General features: G+C 39.5%; 1 protein-coding gene across 1 annotated transcript in view; it reads left to right on the forward strand.

The window, feature by feature from the left end:
* Window positions 1–20,746, forward strand: part of GPC4 (glypican 4) — a 118,508-nt gene that overhangs the window by 71,945 nt on the left and 25,817 nt on the right. The window contains exon 2 of the mRNA XM_007992736.3: window positions 7,870–8,028. Coding sequence (XP_007990927.1) covers window positions 7,870–8,028 — 159 coding nt within the window. The remainder of the gene's footprint in view (window positions 1–7,869; window positions 8,029–20,746) is intronic.

A 20,746-nucleotide genomic window follows, 5' to 3' on the forward strand; every position in this document is an offset into this window, starting at 1 on the left:
TCACTTTCATCCTTTCCCCTCTCCCCCAGCCCTGGGCAACTAAGAATCTACATTCTATCTCTAGATTTGCTTATGCTGGACATTTTATATGAATGTGGATTTTTTCCACTTAGCAGTGTTTTTGAGATTCATCCATGTTGTAACATGTATCTGAATTTCCTTCCTTCTAAAGGCTGAGTAATATTCTATTTTACAGATACAGTAGACCACATTTTGTTTATCCATTCATTTGCTGATGGAAATTTGGCTATTATGAATAATGCTGCTATGAATATTTGCATACAACTTTTTGTTTGATTTCCTTAGTTCACCCCTGCCCCCACCAGTGTCCTTATTCTGTTCCAGGATCCCATCCAGGATGTCACATTGTATTTCCTCCTCATGTCTCCTTAAGCTTCTGTGGCTTTGCTTTTGATGGCCATTTGAATTCCTTGGTTGATGGCTTGGTCGCCATCAGTTCACCATCACATATGCATGCCGTTCAACTCCTTGATGTGCCCTATTTCCACATCTTTCTGTACTTGCTAGAAGAGAAAAGTTTGTTAAAAGAAAAACTTTGGACATGAGGCAGGAGAATAGGGTCTGGAGGCAGAGAACCTGAGGCTAATTCATGCTGACTTCCAAGAACTAAACTGAAAGGAAAACCACAACTTTCCACGCTTAAGTGACAGAAGGACCAGAGGCTACTTCCTTTGCAACACCACACCCTGCCTTCCCCCTTTTTCTGTGTGGCAGGAGGAAAACTGAAAGTACCTCTGACTGGGCTGGGCGCAGTGACTCACACCTGTAATCCCAGCACTTTGGGAGGCCTAGGCGGGTGGATCACGAGGTCAGGAGATTGAGACCATGGTGAAACCCCATCTCTACTAAAAATACAAAAAATTAGCTGGGCGCAGTGGTGGGCGCCTGTAGTCCCAGCTCAGGAGGCTGAAGCAGGAGAATGGCGTGAACCCGGGAGGCGGAGCTTGCAGTGAGCCGAGATCACGCCGTTCAACTCCAGCCTGGACGACAGCAACACTCTGTCTCAAAAAATAAAAATAAAAATAAAAAATAAAGTACCTCTTGATTGGTTGCTTTCCCAATCAGACATTTGCATAAGAGTGTAACTATGTAACTTCATTTTAGCCTCAGACTGATTGCAGGCCACTACATTTGCATGAGGTAAACACCAAGTGGCCAATCGAAACCTCTAGGGGGTATTTGAACCCCAGAAGATTCTGTAACCGGGGCCCATGAGCTACTACTTGGGTGGCTCACACCCTGTGGAGAATACTTTAATTTTCTATAAGTCTCGACTTTTGTTGCTTCATTCTTTCCTTGCTTTGCTGTGCATTTTGTCCAATTCTTTGTTCAAAACACCAAGAAGCTGGACAACTTGCAGTCAAGACCCTCTACTGGTAACAGACAAATTAATTTTAACAGAATTTAACTGAGCAAAGAATGATTTGCAAATTTATCACCCCTCCCGACAACCAGAATATGTTCAGAGGGATTCCAGTACTGCCATGTAGTTGGAGAGGATTTATGGACAGAAAAGGGAAAGTGACTTACAGAAAACGGAAGTGAGGTACAGAAACAGCTGAGTTGGTTACAGCTCAGTGATTTCCTTATTTGAACATGATTTGAACCGTTGGCCACCTGTGATTGGTACAAGAGCAGGTTACAGTCTGTTTACACACCCAGTTTAGGTTACAGTTCACTATGTATGGAGAAACCTTTAGACCAAACTTTAAATGTGTAAGGAGGCAGCTTTAGGCTGAACTGAATTTAACAAGGTGCTGCTTTTCTGGCCCCCCTCCCTCACCTAGTACAAGTTGTCAGAAATTGTTCTTCACACAAAACTTCAGTAACTTAGCATAAGATATGTTCATTTCTTTCTTTGTTTTGCAATTGTACTGTTTTACATTTACATAATACCTCCTTGTTTTCAAAGGGCTTTTTTCATTTTAAGGTTCCAGTGGGTAACTGACTTTCCCAAGAGTCTTTACCAAAAGCTTCCAATCATGTAGCGCTGGGCTTCAAATCCATATTCCTGACTTCTAGCTCAAACTTCTTTTTTTTTTTTATGAGGCAGAGTCTCGCTCTGTCACCCATGCTGGAGTGCAGTGACGCGATCTCGTCTCACTGCAAGCTCCGCCTCCCGGGTTCACGCCATTCTCCTGCCTCAGCCTCCTGAGTAGCTGGGACTACAGGCACCCGGCTAATCTTTTTGTATTTTTAGTAGAGACAGAGTTTCATCCTGTTAGCTAGGATGGTCTCGATCTCCTGACCTCGTGATCTGTCCACCTTGGCCTCCCAAAGTGCTAGGATTACAGGTGTGAGCTACCGTGCCCGGCTAGATCAAACTTCTTATCCCTAGACCGCTGCTATCTCTGCAGAATAAAAGATCCAAGTAGTTTTAAATATTTGGAACCTTTTAAATTCACTCCTTAAAAACCCCTTGTAAAAAGCTAAGTTTTCTTCATAACTCAAGTGAGGCACTCTTCAAGAAAGGCCAATGCAAAATCATAGTCTCTTATGTTTGCAATTTACATAGTGCTTTCCAGTCTGTTCTTCTCAAATGTTCCTCACTACAGTCCTTACCCTTCGGGAACAGTTTGTCTCTCTTATTTACCAAAGGCATTTGGTTGCATTATTGGTAAAATCAGTCCGAGTACCAAGAGTGTCTACCTTAAAAATCCCACTGGTGCAGGCAAAGCCTGGATTCTCTCCCAGTGTCTTGCAATATTTTCTGGCTCTGTTTTCTCCATTTAGGACACTGGGGGAGTAAACACTAGAGATTTACTTTATTTCCTGCAGGTACAGAAAGAAAGTTGACCCCTCAGTGGTAACTACCAGTATTCCTCTATTACTGCCCCACCTCCCAAAAAAGTGTGAGAATTGGAGAGACACTTTCTTGGCATCTAGTTGGATTTCTAAATGTATTTTCTGAGAGACATATAGAAAATGGTTGTTAGACATAGTTGAAAATAGTCAAGTTAGTAGTAAATAAGCTGAGGGCTGGCCTGAGAACCTATCTACCATTTATAACATTTTCTATGGGAAGCTGAGTTATGAGCAACCGAAAATAAACGAACATGAGCTGTATCCCATTTGTACATCAGAGCCAGCCTTTGGTGAGAGGAATAAATGAGATAAAACGAGAAAGCACAGTTTCACAGATTGTTTGCCTCAGAGCGCTGTTAAATGACGGAATAGATTCCTCATATTCAATGCCTACTTCTTTAACCATTGATTTGAAGTGCTTCAAAAAAAGAACCAATACATACTCAGCAGGATTGAGAGTAATTTATTGTGATTGTCTTTGTTCAGCTTTGAAAACTAAGGCATTGATATTAAGACTAAAGAGAAATTACATAGAGCTGGTGTGATTGAAAAAAGTTTGGCTCTTTCGAGTGATTTTTTTGTTTTTAATGCCAGAGAGTTAAGCTTTAAAAGCACGCTTCATTGAATCCCATCCAAGCCTCCTAGGACAGGGCTGGGGGACCTTTTTTCTATTGAGGGCCACTGACCCACAAAGAAAAAAACTAATCAAGGGCCATGTACAAAAAGCAACTTAATTTAGGTGCTTCCTTAGGAAACCATAAAGCATTGAATTCACCTGCTTTTTAAATTAAGAACAAGGAATTCTCAACAAGTACAACAAATAAAAAAACCCTTCAGTTTCATATTATGCACCATTTAAGAGGTGGGGTGGGGTCAGATAGAACTACATGGGTAGAGTGAAAAGAGAGTGGAAAGCAGACAGGAGAGTCTTGAGGGACTAGAAGCGATACATGAAGAAGAAACTATATGTCAAGAGTCATGGAAGCAGGAGATTGAATTAGGGAAATATGGGAGAGAAATGCCAGTTGTAGATCATAATCTACTATTCGCTAAGGTAGTAGACTAATGGTCAACTGCTGTAACCAGCTGTTCCACAGCTGGAATTCAGAAGCCTTTCTAGCAACAATTCTTAAGGAAGGGTCAGAATCACCTAGAGCCCTTGTTAAAAAGTACAAGTGTCTGATGCTACCCCCACAGTGGCTGTCTACCTGTCCCATCTTTATTCTGTTGTCCTCGTGTTCAGCTGTCTCAGCCTAAAGGAAAATTTGTGGCATCTTTCTTCAATGAGAAGAATATAAGATCACCGGGCTTAGGAAGGAAATCTCCAGAAAGAAAAGATTTCTCACTCAGACACAGCATTTTAGAAGCAGTCTCAAACACATAAGACAGAATGCCTTTTAAATAATATGCACGCCCTAGCTTTCAAAATAAACCATTTTGGGTGCTTAAAGTAGAAATATTCAAGTTTTTTTAAAAAAGCTGAATTAGTTGCTCGAGTCTTCAAAGATTTTTTACCAGAATATGGAGCTATAATTTCATTTTCAAATGCACCCAGACTTGTCCTCCTTTTCCTCCCTGTGCTTCTCATTAGCACTAACTAGTTATGGCACTGAATCCCCAGTAGCCCAAGTATGTCTTGGGGTTTAATTCACAAGTATGTCTTGGCCTACGTGTGTCACAGGGCTTTTGGCAAGAATGTCAAATTACATTTTCAAGTAATGCTTTTTAGAAATGCAGACAGGATAAGTGGTGCATTCAGGGCTATATGGCCCAAAGTGCGAACTTTGCACTGAGGGGCAGATAACTTTGCCAACAGAAACATTAGCCAAGTATCTACCCTGTTGTTGTCCTTTACATAAGGCAAGCCTTTCACCATTAGACAAAATCTTCCCGGAAAGATCTCTCTGAGATGAAAGTGCACTATTTTTTTTCTTTTTAAAATTAGATATTGCAGGCCAGGCACGGTGGCTCATTCTTGTAATCCCAGCACTTTAGGAGGCCGAGGCGGGTGGATCACCTGAGGTCAGGAGTTTGAGACCAGCCTGGCCAACATGGTGAAACCCTGTCTCTACTAAAAATATAAAAATTAGCCGGGCATGGTGGCACATGCCTGTAATCCCAGTTACTTGGGAGGCGGAGGCACGAGAATCCCTTGAACTCAGGAGGCGGAGGTTGCAGTGAGCTGAGATCACCACACTGTACTTCAGCCTGGGCAGTAGACTGAGATTCTGTCTCAGAAAGAAAGGAAAGAAAGAAAAAAAGAAAGAAAGAGAGAGAGAGAGAGAGGGAGAGAGGGAGGGAAGGAGGGAGGGAGGAAGGAAAGAAGGAAAGAAGGAAAGAAGGAAGGAAAGGGGCACTAAAACAAAGTCATGCCCCAGTGTTCCAGTATCAACAAGTCTCGATAAGGTTCTGCTTGAAGGTCACTGGTGGAGATGAGATGGGTGGAGTGCCTGGGCCACTCTGGGCCTTTAATGTGTGCCAGTGTAAATGGTGCCATCCACTCAGACGAGGTTACTAGGAAAACTTTTATTGCTGCTACCCGTTTTTGAAGGGTATATCCTTAGTATAAATTTCCTGTGGGTGAGTTTAAGCCTGTCAACATCTAGCACCTTCTTCAACAGAGAAAATTATTATTTCCTGCTGTCTCTTGGTATTTTCTTGCTTTGAGGTGTATGTGTGTGTGTGCGCATGTGTTTGTGCATGTACCCATGTACATTGGGGGCAGGGAAAAAAGATGGGTACTTTTCTGTGAGCTTAGAAACCTATTTTGATAGGATCCAGTAAGTGACCCTTATGTGTGAACCCTGTTGACATTAGGTGAGCATAGTTTATTTTCCAAACTCACAAGTTATTTTGCCTTAAAAATTCATCCATACCACAATGGAATCTTTGCAGGTGCTTGAAAAAACAGCCTATCCTATAATGAATTTTAGCTTATAACAATCTTTAAAAATTTTATTGAAAGTCTTTATTATGAAGTAATTCATTTGAACCATCCTCTGTGGGTTCTCATTCTGAGCAATCCAATTCATTTTCTAGAGGGGGTATGAGTGTAATATGTATTATTTAATATAGCGACAACACTGTACTATTTGAGGGCCTTCATATTGTTTTATGTGTTAAGACTGTAATGGAGGGAACCCTTACCTCAACCCTGAAACCAGGAGACAGCTGAATCTTTCTGTGTTAATTATATGTCCCAGTACCAAAGGCCTGCTGTGAACTTGTTAAGCCAGTGAAGAGGGAGTTTTGTTTTTGGTTGTAACAAAGGTGTTTCCATAAAACCGAGCCATAGCAACCCCTCTTCTGCCACTAACGAGATCTAAGATATTCTGCAGTCTCACAGCTCTAAACTTGATTACACAACCTTTTTTTTTTTTTTTTTTTTTTTCCTTTTTTTACTGTTAGAATTATCTGTTGACCACGGTTTTCAGAAATGCCAAAAGAAACTTTTAGCAGTTTCTGGATGAGGAAGTTATTTGAAGATTGTTGCCCTTTCTGCCTTTCTTACATTGTCCTTTAATGCTGCATACTCCCCTTTTTTGGGGGCAGTAACATTCTCCTTACTTTTTAATTGCCAGGAAGGAAGAATGATCGGGAACATATATGATTATATAATTATTTGCATATGTGCAGTAGACAATCTAGTGTTAGTCAAATAAATTGCCAGCTCAATTTTATCTGAAATACCCTGCTACCCTAAAGCTGCTTTGATATCTCTATTAGGCGAAGCCCTATTTCCTGTAAGTACACATGGCCAAGAAACAGCAATGACCAGCTCATGGACCATTTCGTTTTCCATGATTAGTGTTGTTTGAATGATTAGCTTTTAATTCCCCATCACTTTGTTGATTGGACACACTTACCATTGACAGGTTCATATGTCTTCAATATACTCATTCCTGAGTTCCTCAGATCACCTCTCTCTTCGGATCCGTTTTGACTTACATAGAACACGGACAGCAATAGCAGAAGGAACAGTGAAAGTGAATCCTTGTAAACATGTGTACAAAATTATACCACACCAATTAATATTGGAGAGACTGAAGTGATAGTAGCTAGTGGGGTTTATTTTTGAGTGGCATTGCATCTTGTGGTCATTATGAGGGAAGAGACATTGTCTCTTCAAAGCACAATTTTTGTTCTGTGACGGAGAACAAGGGGGGAACTCTGGGACGTATAGAAAAAAACCCTGCCTAAACCTCACCTTCAAACTGCAAGCGAAACGCAATTGGTATAAGGGAGGGAAATACTTCGTGGGTTGGGTTGCTGTGGAGTGATGTGTCTTTGACATTTCCCTTGACTCTTGGGGCTGCATCACTACATAAAGGCGTTTATTGGAAGTTGTTGGTCTATACTGGGATGATGCTACATATACAGAATCATAGGGTAGATATAGTCTCTGACATCTGCACAGAATACATTGGATTAAAAAAAATCTGAAACTTAAGGATTGAGGATTACCATTACCCCTTTGTGATTTATCATAGGCTCAGATCATCCAACATAAACCCCTATAGTTTCCTCTTTGCTGACAACCCTTGAAATGCACAAATCCCTTTGTTTCCCCACAATATAACTATTGCACATATATTTGCTCAGTTTTTGTCTGTTGTCACATATTTTATAAATCATTCGTCATTAAGGACAATCTCTCTTGGAGTGTAAACTCCCAAATCTGGAAAAACTGTGTCTCGTTTGCATGACTTCTGCAGTATTTAGCATAGAATATGAGAATCTCTGGGAATTTATAAAAGAGACTTTAGTTGACATGGAATACTATATTGTTTATTGACCACACCAATTTTCCTGTGGTTTAGCCATCTCTCTGATTGGAAAGTTCTTTTGCTTTTTGGAGAGGGCTTTATTTATTTTCTCAAAAAGGGAATGAATATTTTTAGGCTTCCTGGAACTTGTTAGGTACACATAATGCCTGGGCCTTTGCAGGAACCTCACAGGTTGAAATGAACCTAAATCAAACCCTTCCCTCTTAGACTTGATGAATGATGATAGACATTGACTGTCCTACTTTTTATCTTGCAGGTGATCATTTGAAGATCTGTCCCCAGGGTTCTACCTGCTGCTCTCAAGAGATGGAGGAGAAGTACAGCCTGCAAAGTAAAGATGATTTCAAAAGTGTGGTCAGCGAACAGTGCAATCATTTGCAGGCTGTCTTTGCTTCACGTTACAAGAAGTTTGATGGTATGTTATTCAAGTCATATGTAAGAGCCGGCAGTTAAGTCTGTACTGTAGCTTTTTCACAGCTCCTCTGCTCCCTCAGTGCTTAAGTTTTCTCCCAAGATGTTGTCCTTGTTGGATACCAGAGACGAGTTAGCCCCGTAGCTTTATGGCTAGAACACTTCCGGATGCACTGGAATCTGTATGGTAGGCATTATGGAAATATGGTCACAAGGAGCCAAAAAATAGATTAGTTTAACTTAAATGCTTTCATTTATTTTCTTGGATGAACACAGAATAGTGTTATTGACGCAAATCCCTTTTTAGAAAAAAAGACCTCCTAATAAAAAGCAGGCATCTGAAAACTGTCTTAGTCAAAATAGAATTTACAGATGCTAGACTTCAAATTAAATTTCAAAATGGATCCCCAAAGACAACTAGAATTCCTAAAAGTTTTGCAGAACACAGACAGGATTAAAGTTCTTGAGTTTCCATGCAGCAGAGACCCAAAAGTAGCTATTTTACTATAGCCTTCATTAAGCTGGGCTCCATCCAGCCTCACATTAACTGAAGCTCTTGCATAGTCTTTCCATGTAAAAGCCACAACAGAACCCATTCTAATCACCTGTGCCAGACATGACTTCTCACAGGCACACTTTCTCTTAATATTGAAGAAATAGCCAATATGAGCCAATTGAGAGTGTACTTTGGTCCTATCTGGACAATGGTACAGATAACAGACTTTAAAAAATAGAATATGGAGTCCAAAACACCTCAGGATTCTTTTCCCTGGTGCTGTTCACTCAGTTTGAAGATTGTTATGAAGTAGATTTAGTTTTAAGAGGAATGATTTCCTTTGTGCCTGTTTTAAAGGCCATTCTAATTACATAGTACCTTTGAAGCATGCTTTTCTTGACATTACGTGTGGTGAAGAAGTACAAGACAAATTTTCTAGATATGAAATGTCTTTGAGTATTTCTGCAAAGGGCTTGTTACCATGGTGAGAAAGTTAGACTAAATTAGATTTGATATAGCTGATAAGGCAGTCCTCAGTTAAAGAACAGGTTGTATTTCAAATGTTGGCTTTGAGATTTGTTATTTCAAACTTATAGCCAATTTAATAAGTGTTAGGTTCCCAGGTGAGACCACAAAAGCATATTTAATCTATAATGTAGTTGAACTAAAACACTGTCTATGTAGTATGCCATTGATCCTACCCATTTTTTCAAACACACTATGTGGAAAATTGTGTCTTAGTTCTATTACCTTTCCCTGGATGAATGGGAACAATTTATATATCTATATATCCTTCTTATTACCCGCATCCCTCTACATATATGCTGTAGCTGTTAAGAATATTTAACAGTATGTTAATACCACATGAAAATGGGTGTTACTGGCAAAATCTATCATTAGACCTCCCCTGTCTCTCCTGATCACTGAATTATTATTATTGAAAATAATGGTGTTTTCTTGACTATGACATTTCTCATTCAAGATAATAACCTAAGTCTTTTGTTTTACTTTGGAGAGAAAACTTAGATAATTAAATGGTCATCTTTGAAAACTTAAGATGTTGATATTTAAAAATCACCACTTAGGGGCTTCATAATGGAATTTAGAAGGAAAAAAAAATCTGCTCTTTAGAAATGACTCTCCTGTTGGCAGCACAATGTAGTGGAGATAGAGTTGTTTCTAAGTTCCAAGGCCTTCTACTCCAAGCCACCTCATTTCTTGTTAGACTTCTGTCTTCCTGGCAGGGAGCCCACAGTCATTGCCTATGGGCCTGCTGGTTTAGCTATTCTTTTCCCTTCTCGCTCCCCATGGTTTTATAGCACTACTATGATTCCAATGTGTAGTTTTTGTTTTGTTTTGTTTTGCTTTCTTTTTTCTTCTTAAACCATACAGAGAAACTTTATCTGTAAGTGTTAACATGTGTTTTTTAAAAAGGATAGAAAAACAGTTTTTCTTGCTCTTCCCTACCAGGCTTCACATTCAATAAATATGTTAACACTATGCCTTGATCAGTTCCAAAACTTTAATGATTATGAAACTCCAGTGTTTTTTTCTGACTTCAAATTAAAATATGGCATAGGCTGGGCATGGTGGCTCATGTCTGTAATCCCAGCACTTTAGGAGGCCACGGTGGGCAGATTGCTTAAGCCCAGGAGTTCTGAGCAACATGGCAAAACCCTGTCTCTACTAAAAATACGAAACTTAGCCAGGAGTGGTGGTGTGCGCCTATGGTCCCAGCTATTTGGGAGGTTGAGGTGAGAGGAACACTTGAGCCTGGGAGTTCAAGGCTGCAGTGAGCCAAGATCATGCCACTGCACTCCAGCCTAGGCAACAGAACAAGACCCTGTCTCAAAACAAATAAATGAAATAATATAACAAAATACAGCATAGACAATAAAGTTAGGGAACATAGATACAAGTTTTTTTAAATAGGTAGTAGCTGAAATGTATTTGATCTAGAGATCAGTATACTGGAATGCTGGAATACTGGAATGCCAGAATACTTTGCACATTTTCTCCATGTTAGGTTACAGAAACAATGAGATAATTTTATAAAAATCTTAGTTGACTGGTACTAATAGTTGACTATGAATATGCAAATCATAGTCCCCTTGTGGGTGCTGCATTGATTGACTAATTTTTTGTTTGTTTGTTTTGAGATGGAGCCTTGCTCTATTGCCCAGGCTGGAGTGCAGTGGCTCAATCTTGGCTCACTGCAACCTCCACCTCCTGGGTTCAAGTGATTCTCCTGTCTCAGCCTCCCAAGTAGCTGGGATTACAGGCACACACCACCACACCCAGCTAATTTTTGTATTTTTAGTAGAGACGTGGTTTCACCATGTTGGCCAGGCTAGTCTCGAACTCCTGACCTCAGGTGATGCGCCCGCCTCGGCCTCCCAAAGCTCTGGGATTACAGGCGTGAGCCACCACGCCTGCCAATGATTGACTAATTTTTAAGACTGTCAATTAGGACTTGCCAGTAATTCTCAAGGCCTGCCAATCCAAGGGCATTGATTAACAGGCTGCCTATAGGATATGTCTTGATTTTCAGAAATTCAAGGGTAGTTGCTTTGGTCAAAGAATTATCCAAACTATTATAATAGCTAAACCCTGGCTCTTTGGTGTGAATCGAAGAGAGAAATTTGGGCAGACTAAAAAGTTGGTGGTAGGGAACCAAGATGGAGCAGTGAAGTTGCACAGAGACAGCTGGGGACATATAGTAAGGAAATAGTAAAAGGACACATGGAAATATTCTGGGTCAGGCAACTTCAAGGGAGTACCTTTTGTCATCTGCAAGCTTATAGTGTAAATTCAAAGTGGTGACTTTGACCCCAGACAACTTTGTCTACCATCAAAACCTGTCTATGTCTATGAGATACTACTTTCTAAGGTAGAAATAATTACTTTTAAAGTAATTATTGAAAAAGAAAAAACTTTCCAACAAAAAAAATGTTTGGGGGCTTGTAGAGAGTTAGCCTTCTGTTACCGGAAATAATTCCATTATCCCAGTTTTCCATCATTCTTCCTCAGTTGACCCTGGTCAGGGTTATAGTTGCCAGCTCTGGCATTTTTGGAGTCATTGGATTTGAGAGATGAGTTCCTTCTCCAGGTCCCTTACCTCTAAGGCCCTTTTTTGTTCTGTACTTTTAATTTTCTATCGTTTGTACATCTCAAGAGACTACACTCTGTATCAGTTTTTAAGATATAAACATGTGTGTGTGTTTGGATTTGGGTGAAGTACAAGAGAAAACTTCCTCCGCCTCAAAAATTATCACATTTCTTATATTTTAAATACATATAACTGAGTTTAAAGATTGGCATCTCTGTTTTTGTATGCTGTCGTTTTTTAAACCCACTTTATAACTTAGGGTGTTTAATACCAGAAATCTGCTGTCTGCTGGAGACAGAGCCAGATTGTGGTAGTGACAGAGCTAGCTGCTCCCCCTCTTGGCCAATTCTGGGAATTTTTTGATAGTAGAGCTGCTAATTAACTTAGCTGAATTAGTCATCTCATGAATATGCTAATCACATACTTAATTCAGGAGGGAGTTAGGGAAAATTGCTTGGCAAAGGGAATAGAAATAGAAGTGGGGCATAATCCGTGTTTTGGGACTACAGCATGAAGACCCATCCCCAAATGCCTGGCATTTTGTGAGAAAATAGTTTTTAAAAGAAGCATAGTTAAAAACCCAAATAGGTTAAGGTGATTACAGCTGCCACGTTAAATGTATTTCTGAATTACCTAGTAAAAATGATGTTATAACTATGAAGTAATATCATTGCTATATAACTGCCTGTATCAAACTGTAGATATTTTGCGTGTTTGAAGAACTAAGGAAATGCATGTTGTCTGATGCTAGTCTATTGGGAAAACTCCTTTGTCATTTTTAGAGCAAATTTAGCAACTTTGGATGGGAGGCAGTGCACAGTGAATTATCATCCTAGTTCTGCAGTGAACCCACTGTGACTGTGACCTGGGGCAATTAATTGAGTCTCAGTTTTCCCATCCATAAAATGAGGGGGTTGAGCTAGATGCTCTTTAAAACCCTTTCAATTCTACCAATTCTGTGAATCTTTTAAACATGTGACTAGACCAGCTGCTTTAGTGAAAGGCCTTACAAGATGTTAATTAGCCGTCTGTATGGTACCCTCTATTTTCCCTCTATCATTTTTTAACTCTCAGCTACTTTCACCAGGTCTTTGAAAAACCCTCCCATGAGCCTGAAGCTTGTTAACTTGAATAATAGTAGAAATTTTCTGAATTAGCTTAAAACGCACATAAAAGAAATAATTGTCTGTCCCATCTATCTGCATGGGCCAAGTGTAAACCAAGCAGCTACCCTTCCCTTAAGCCCTAAGGCCCCTTGTTTCCTATCACTTCACAGAGGCAGGGCATGAAGCACTCTTCAGACTTAGCAGAGTCTGCGTTTTAATCACTAACTGCAAATTTTCTGTAGTTCATATTAGCCATTAACCAGTGCAGAGGCTCAGTGAGTGGGAGGCATTAGAATTTATATGCCCGTGAAAGGCATATCTCAGTGGAAGTGAGCTGTCTGCTAACCTTAAAAGACAAATATGTCCAGCTAAGCTTCATGGCCATTAACTAAGCTGAAATTTCTAGATAGATTATTATCATTTATATGGCCACAGTTACTTACTAAAGATCCCCTGAGAGGGTTTTAGATTGGAAAAAGTCTAAAACATCCTCAAAGTGTGTCGTAGATATGCATAGCATAACATACAACACTGATTGGTTTTTAATCCTCACCTCACATTTCATTAAGATATTTAAAAAAATCATTGCTTTCTAAAACCTCTGCTACAGTACAGCGGGCAACATTTCGTAGGCTGAGTAGCCTCAAAAGTACAGAGAAAGACACGAGGCCTTCTGGCCTTCCTGCAAATGCAGTGTTTCTTCCAGCTTATGCCAGTGGTCTTCGATTTAGTTCGAAAGCACTGCTACTCTTTCCTTTATGATTCTATTTTCTTTTCCTTCCATATGAAAGAGACTAAAAAGCCAGCCACTTTTGCTAATTCTCTTATAATCTCTCTGTGAAACTTGACCAGAATGAGCCACTGCAAGCTTACTGTAATCAAATCAATAGCTCAGACAAAATGCACACATTTCTCTATTGACAAAGGTTTTCTGCCTTTTGAGTTGTTATCTGAAGTGTGACCAATTGTGGCTGTAGCATTGGCTGTCTCATCGGATTGAAAATGCATGTGTAGCTTCTACAGAGCCCGAAGTACTTTAACTTTGGGTCTTCTCCTATTAGCTTTGACTTCTTCAGAAGGCATGACATCAGCAAGAAGCAATGGATCTGTCTGGAGGGAAGTAAATACTTAGAGGAGCTTCAAATGAACTGCTTGTATCAACTCTGTTGGTTCATTACTCTTTGGGCCTGGGAGTTTGGAATGTTGTTCATCACTGCCTGCTCTGCTTCTATATGTCTGTCTGTCCAGGCAAAGAACAGGGGTTAGTTGATCTAGCACTGACTCCAGCTGATTGACTGAGAGAATTCCCTATCCAGACAGGCTTCAGCCCTTTCTTGTTCATTGTCCACACCCATCTTCATCACCCTCTCTCTTGAAAGAATTAGCAGAGCAATGGAAACTCTTGTAATAAATATGACTCTGACAGCAAGGATGGTACATGGACACAACCTTTCTGCAGATAGATTTGGCAATGTGTCAGCAGTTTTGAATATGTTCATACTTATTGATTTAGTAATTCCACTTCTGGGTGTGTATCCCAAGGAAAGAAAGATCTGCATAAACACTTATGTACAATGTTAATAGGATGTTCATCACAGCATTATTTCTAGTAGTAGGAAATTGGAAATAAGCCTGCATGCCCCACAGTGATTACATTATTCTCCGTCCATGTGGTGTCATTGTATGCAGTCATTAAAAATGATGCTTCTGCTGGGCGCAGTGGCTAACGCCTGTCATCCTAGCAGTTTGGGAGGCCAAATTGGGTGGATCACTTGAGATCAGGAGTTTGAGACCAGCCTGGCCAACATGGTGAAACCCCGTCTCTACTAAAATACAAAAATTAGCCAGGCGTGGTGGTGCACGCCTGTAATCCCAGCTACTCCGGAGGCTGTCAGAAGACTCACTTGAACCAGAGAGTTGGAGGTTGCAGTGAGTTGAGATCGCACTACTGCACTCCAGCCTGGGTGACAGAGCAAGACTCTGTCTCGAAAAAAAAAAAAAAAATGATGCTTCTGAAGAAGTTTCAAATACATAGAAAATACAAACCATATAGTGTTACATAAGAACGCGGTGCAAATACATTTTGATTTCAACCATGTAACAACATGTATTTTCAAGGGAAAAGGTAGGAAGGAAATTTGATAAGCCATTTTCACTGTCTTTTAACAGTGGGGATTATATTTGTATTTTCTTCATACCTATCCGTATTTTTCAAGTTGCTATAATGAGGAATACTTTTTAGGAAAAAAAATTACATAATTCTTTATGAAAAAATATGGAAACTGCTTTGGTGAAGTTTTAAAATAATGTTTTTCTTTTTATTAAGTATTACAGTGAAATTTGGAAAAGTAGAAAAATACATCAAATCCTCCAGTGGTTAAATAGAATGAAGGGAATAAAGGGAAATAAAGTTACTTTTGAAAGCATGAAGGTATGTCACTTTTCTGATTATAAAATGTCACTGAAATATCTGAGGGAACAAAATCAAGAAAGATAGAATGAAAAAAATTATCCTTGATCCCCAGCACCCAACCATCACTCTTGGGTGATTTACCTCATCTTTTTGTGTACCTAGATAATACCTATACCTACATGCAAATTGGTATCATAATGATTTGCTATTTCATGTTCTGATTTTTTTTTTTTTTTTTTTGAGACAGAGTCTCACTCAGGCTGGAGTGCAGTGGCTCGATCTCAGCTCACTTCAACCTCTGTCTCCCAGGTTCAAGTGATTCTCACGCCCCAGCCTCCCAAGTAGCTGGGATTACAGGCGCATGCCACCACACCTGGCTAATTTTTGTATTTTTAGTAGAGACAGAGTTTCACCATATCGGTCAGGCTGGTTTCGAACTCCTGACCTCAAGTGATCTGCCCACCTTGGCCTCTCAAAGTGCTTGGATTACAGGCGTGAGCCACTGTGCCTGGCCTGATTTTTCTCTTGACATTAGATTATTAACAGATAGACTCTATTATGAGATGTGTATTTGAAGCTATATGGTACCTCTTTGACTGATCCACATAGAGTTGAGAACATGGAACACTTGCAATGGCTCCTCCAGCTCCCTAGCTTACTTATACATGCCTGAAACCTTCTCTGGGCATTTCTGAATGCACAGAACTCTGGGCATGCTAAAGCCAATTGCCTAGCTGGTACTGAGAGTACCCTTAGTAGAAATGGAATGATGCCCAGCAGAAGGGACCTTACAATACTGAGCCTGTGTCCCTGGCCATATTAGCCAAAGATGAGGGCCATCAGTAAACATTGTATTTATTCCCTTGGAGCCTTAGCATTCAAAATGTGTTCACGAATAAAAGCAACCTTGGGAAGAAAGGCTGATCTTATTTTGGCAGAATCCTCTAGTACTCTGTGATATGCTAATAGCTCCTAATAAGAGCTACAGCTGGTGATTGGCCTGTCCACCAAGGAGCAGCCTGGTTTTTTGTTTTGTTTTTTCCTTAGAGTTAGGGTCTCACTCTGTTGCCCAGGCTGGAGTGCAGTGGTGTAATCATAGCTCACTGCAGCCTTGAACTCTTGAGCTTAAGCGATTCTCCCACCTCAGCCTCCCTAGTAGCTACGACTACAGGCATGCAGCACCATGACTGGGTAAGTTTTTAAATTTTTGTAGAGATGGGATCTCACTTTTCAGGGTGGTCTAAAACTCCTAGCTTCAAGCAGTCCTCCCATCTTGGCCTCCTAAAGTGTTGGGATTACAGGCATGAGCTGCTGCACCTGGCCAAGGAGCAGCATATTGATTTGCTATCAGTTGATAAACGTAAGTTGAGTATATGATCTTTTGGTACACCATGCCTTAGCAGGCACTTTTGAGGAGTGAGATTATGCCATGCTCGAAAAAAAATGCCTGTTTAAAAAACAGAAAAAATTATGCAGACTTTATCAAAAAAGCAAAACAGGAGGAGATAGTGATAAACCAAAGTTTCAGGTTGTCAGTAAAATACTTGCTACTTTTCCTTTTTTTCCTTGCATTCTTAGATGCTTATGTTTGCTGTTCTTCATTAATTACTTGATCTTAGGTGAAAGAGTCGATGGGTGTAACTCTTTAAATTTTCTTAGAAGTTTGAAAGGCATGATTTGTAGCATTTACAAGGAGGCTTCTTTTTTCAGCACTTTTGTTGATCTAGTAACTTAATGTTTGCATGCTACACCAGGGGTATGAAATACAGCATTTATAGTAAGAGAAAAATCAATCCTTATATGTAAAAGGCAGCTTCCTAATAATGTAAATACCAGGTGGTAATTTATAGCACCAAAAAAATTGATCAAATAAAAAGGGCCCCAATCTCTTAAGGTTATGGGTTAATTCTAGAATGCATTCTAGTTCATTAATCAATAGCCAGTTGATTGTTTATAAAGGAGTAACTAATGTGGCATTTAGTAGCAGAACTGGAGGTTCTTTGGCCTATTTCAAGAATTTTGAATGTTTGTTTGATGTAAGACAAGTAGCTGGGGATAGAAGTTCCAGAAGTACGTGATGTTCTTCTCTTTTTTAAAAGACAGGATATTTACATAGAAAACTTTTATATGGAAAATTTTCGCCTTTTCACTCTAGTTTTTCCCATGTTAAATTGGTACTACTTGCGTTTAGAATGATTATATTTTAGAACTGGAAAGTACTTACACTTCCCTAGCTCAATCCTTGTACCAAGTGGACTTCTGGCAAAGAAGGTAGTATGCAGATGAAATACATGGGTGGAGGGTGTTGACCTGCTGATTAATTCTTATTTTTTATATATATGTGGTGCGTGTGTTATTCTCTTGTTTAATATAATGTAAACTCTCCTCTCAAGGGTGAGGTTTCCCCATTCCCTATTTTTCACCCAGCAGTCACTCCCACCTTCATAGATATCTGGGACATTTCACAACCTTTGAAGGTAGAACCATTAAGCATTTCCCTTAGGATAAACAGTTCCCAATTTTATAAGGCCTTAGGTCTTCTTAGAAGACCTCCAGCAGCTTTGGCTTCATTTATGTACCCTCAGATAGATAATGTTTGACTCCACTAGGAAAAATAAAAACCAGTCTTTAAAGATTTTTTTAAATGATTGTAGATACAAAGAAACTCTAAGAGTGACAACACTATTATCTCACATATTAGTAATAACGTTTATTTGTTGAGCATCTACTTTATGCCAAACATTATCCATATGAGGTGAGTGATAATAGCCCCATTTTATGGATGGGATAAAAGAGACTCAGAGAGATTAGTCCTTTTCCCCCAGCAGGGTCATAGAGTCCCCGAGTGAGAGATCTCCTGTTTTTTCCCACTGTGTCCTCCTGCTTTAGATTCATAGCGTGTTACAGTGTTTATTTCCATCCCTGTGTTTAGTGGCCATTCATGAGTTCAAGGAGTAGCAGCTGCTTTATCTTTAGAATGTATATACTTAAGCCTTCAAACTGAAAATTGAAGGGGAAATAAACCCTGATCACAGACACTATATTTCAAATTCTTGCAAACCACCACCTCTCAAACTTTCTTTCAGATACCAGTAGCTTTACTTAAAACAGATTCCCTGAGCAGCATTTTTACATGAATACAAGCAATTGCTGCACAGATCTAACTTCCAATTTGCTTGGCTTTTGATCGTTGTGGAATCCTGGTTTACATTGCTCTTGGCTGGTTCTTTCTTAGTCACCAAGTGTATTGTAATTAGTTTCAGGCATAATGATTATGAGCAAAGATTGCTAGGTGTCTAGGGCCTGTACAGCTCTTCTTCAGCAGTTAAGATCTGACCCTGATTCTGAGTTCTGAGAATAATTGGAAAAAAAAAAAAAAATGGAGATGAACATTGCAGCGATTACTGAAGTTGCTATTGATGGCTGTGGACCGGGATCTGAATGGCTAATTTATGCTTCTTTCGTCATTGTAAAGGTAAATGTCATGGGAATAGAAAGGAGGATTGGGGATGTGAAAGAATTATGCAAGAACATGCGAGCTGCTAGTTTAATAAAAGGAATAGATGCAAAAGGATTTTTTCCCCTTCTTTCTAATAGCAAATTATTATGCTTTGGTTGATATTGTCCCTAATTGCTATGGATTTTAGAATTTAAAAGATGTCTGCCATCCTTATGAGGTCCCTTTGAGGCAAAAGGCATAGGTAGAATAGTCCCATGTAACAGGGCTAGTAAGAATCCGTCTAAAAAGAAATGAGTCTGGGTCTTCTGGATCCCCTGATTTTTGTCTGGTTGACTCTCATAGATTAAATATATGAATATTTAGGAACCTTTTGTATGTAGTGCGGGATTAACAATTTTATAGACGTTTAAAAAAAAATCTCTGGTATTCTCATAAAACCGTATGTGGAGAGTGGCAGTGTATGGTAAAGGTGAATTGGTTGGGGGAAATTTGTCTTACCAGAAATTTTCATTATGGTCTGATTGGGCAGAGAGAAGGTTAAGATACATGGTAAAACACCATGTGCTTTGATTTGAGCCCATAAGAGCCACTCAGTACATACTTGTCAAATTGCATACCCATTTGGAGAAATTGTGATGTTTTAACTCGTTATATCAGTTTTATAGAATTTCTCAAGCATTTATTAACCACATGCTCACTCAAATGCTCTTTATATTTGCAACTTATATAGCCACATTAAAGAGTCTTTTAAAATGTGAAGGAAAGAAAATAAATTTTCTGAGTGATGAAATGAATTAGGATTTAGTATGTATATAACACCAAGCTAGGCTCTTAAAGTACACACTAGCATAAACACACACACACACACACACACACACACAGAGAAACTTTCCTAGACAGAATGTGAGTCATGCAAACCAAAGTATGGTCCATGGTGGGTGTTGGACAGGGGCATGTCAGTTTCAAATCGGTCTCCTGTTCATTAGGCCATTTCTCTTACACTCCAAAGTAGCTATGTTATATATGGCTACATCCACCCACAAGCTCTTGACCTGAATGAGGAACTCCAAGATAGATAACATTTTACTTTTTCCATAAAGTGTTCAGTGATTTAGTGTTTGTTTGACTTGCAGCACTTTGTCAAAAGGCTAAACTTTGACATTTATTAGAAGTTTTAAATTAAAACTAAGCTTGAAATGTCACACTGCACCCCACCCCTAAAAACCAACATGACTCCAGGTAACATTCCTTAAAAATACAAGTGAGTTTAGGGAATTACTTACTAAATGAGTCTGAAAGCACAAGTCAAATAATTCTGAATGTCCAATCTCTGCTGATATGTGCCAATTTTTTGAGCCATATAATAAAAATTCAATATAAGGAAGGACCTGTGGTTGCTGTTGGAATCCACTTTCTTTGGTCATGAAATATTAATAGCACTGGATTGACACAAGGCTTGCATATTATTCTCAATGATGACAAGGCTTTATTTTTCCACTATATGATAGCTATGTGTGCAACACACTGGTCATTTAATAACGCAACCCACATGTGCCTTTAATGCCCTCCATGAGCAATCACCACTTGGCAAGGATGGTAGCAAAATTCAAGCATGGTGTGGGACATGGACCAGATGGTATTTAAGGTCCCTTCTCAACTTTGAACTCTAGAAAAGTACTGCGTACATTTAATCATCTATGTTAACACTTAGTTGAGAGAGTTCCACACAAGAAAATTTGTCCCCAAGACAATAAAACAGTCATTCCTAGGAATGCAACAAATTTATTAAAAAACACAATTCATTGGAAAGACATTTTCTCTTAATTAAAACATTAATGCTTACCCTGACAGCTTCACACTCAACACAGCCCCTGAGTTGTTGGTGCTTGCAACTGATAGGTGAAATGGGAGAAGTTTCAGCAGCTAGAGCAGTTGTTCTCCAACTTTAGGGTATATCGGCATCACAGATAGCTGAAAATTTTGGCCTGTCCACCAAACCATTTGGCCTGGACAAGCCAGTTGCCTAGCTGGTGCTGAGAGTGCCCTTAGTAGAAATGGAATGATGCACAGCAAAAGGGACCCTCCAGGGTTTCTGATTCAGTAAGTCTGGGGTGGGGCTGAGAATTTGCATTTATAGC

This window comes from Chlorocebus sabaeus, chromosome X, assembly GCF_047675955.1.
Source record: "Chlorocebus sabaeus isolate Y175 chromosome X, mChlSab1.0.hap1, whole genome shotgun sequence".
Lineage (NCBI taxonomy): Eukaryota > Metazoa > Chordata > Mammalia > Primates > Cercopithecidae > Chlorocebus > Chlorocebus sabaeus.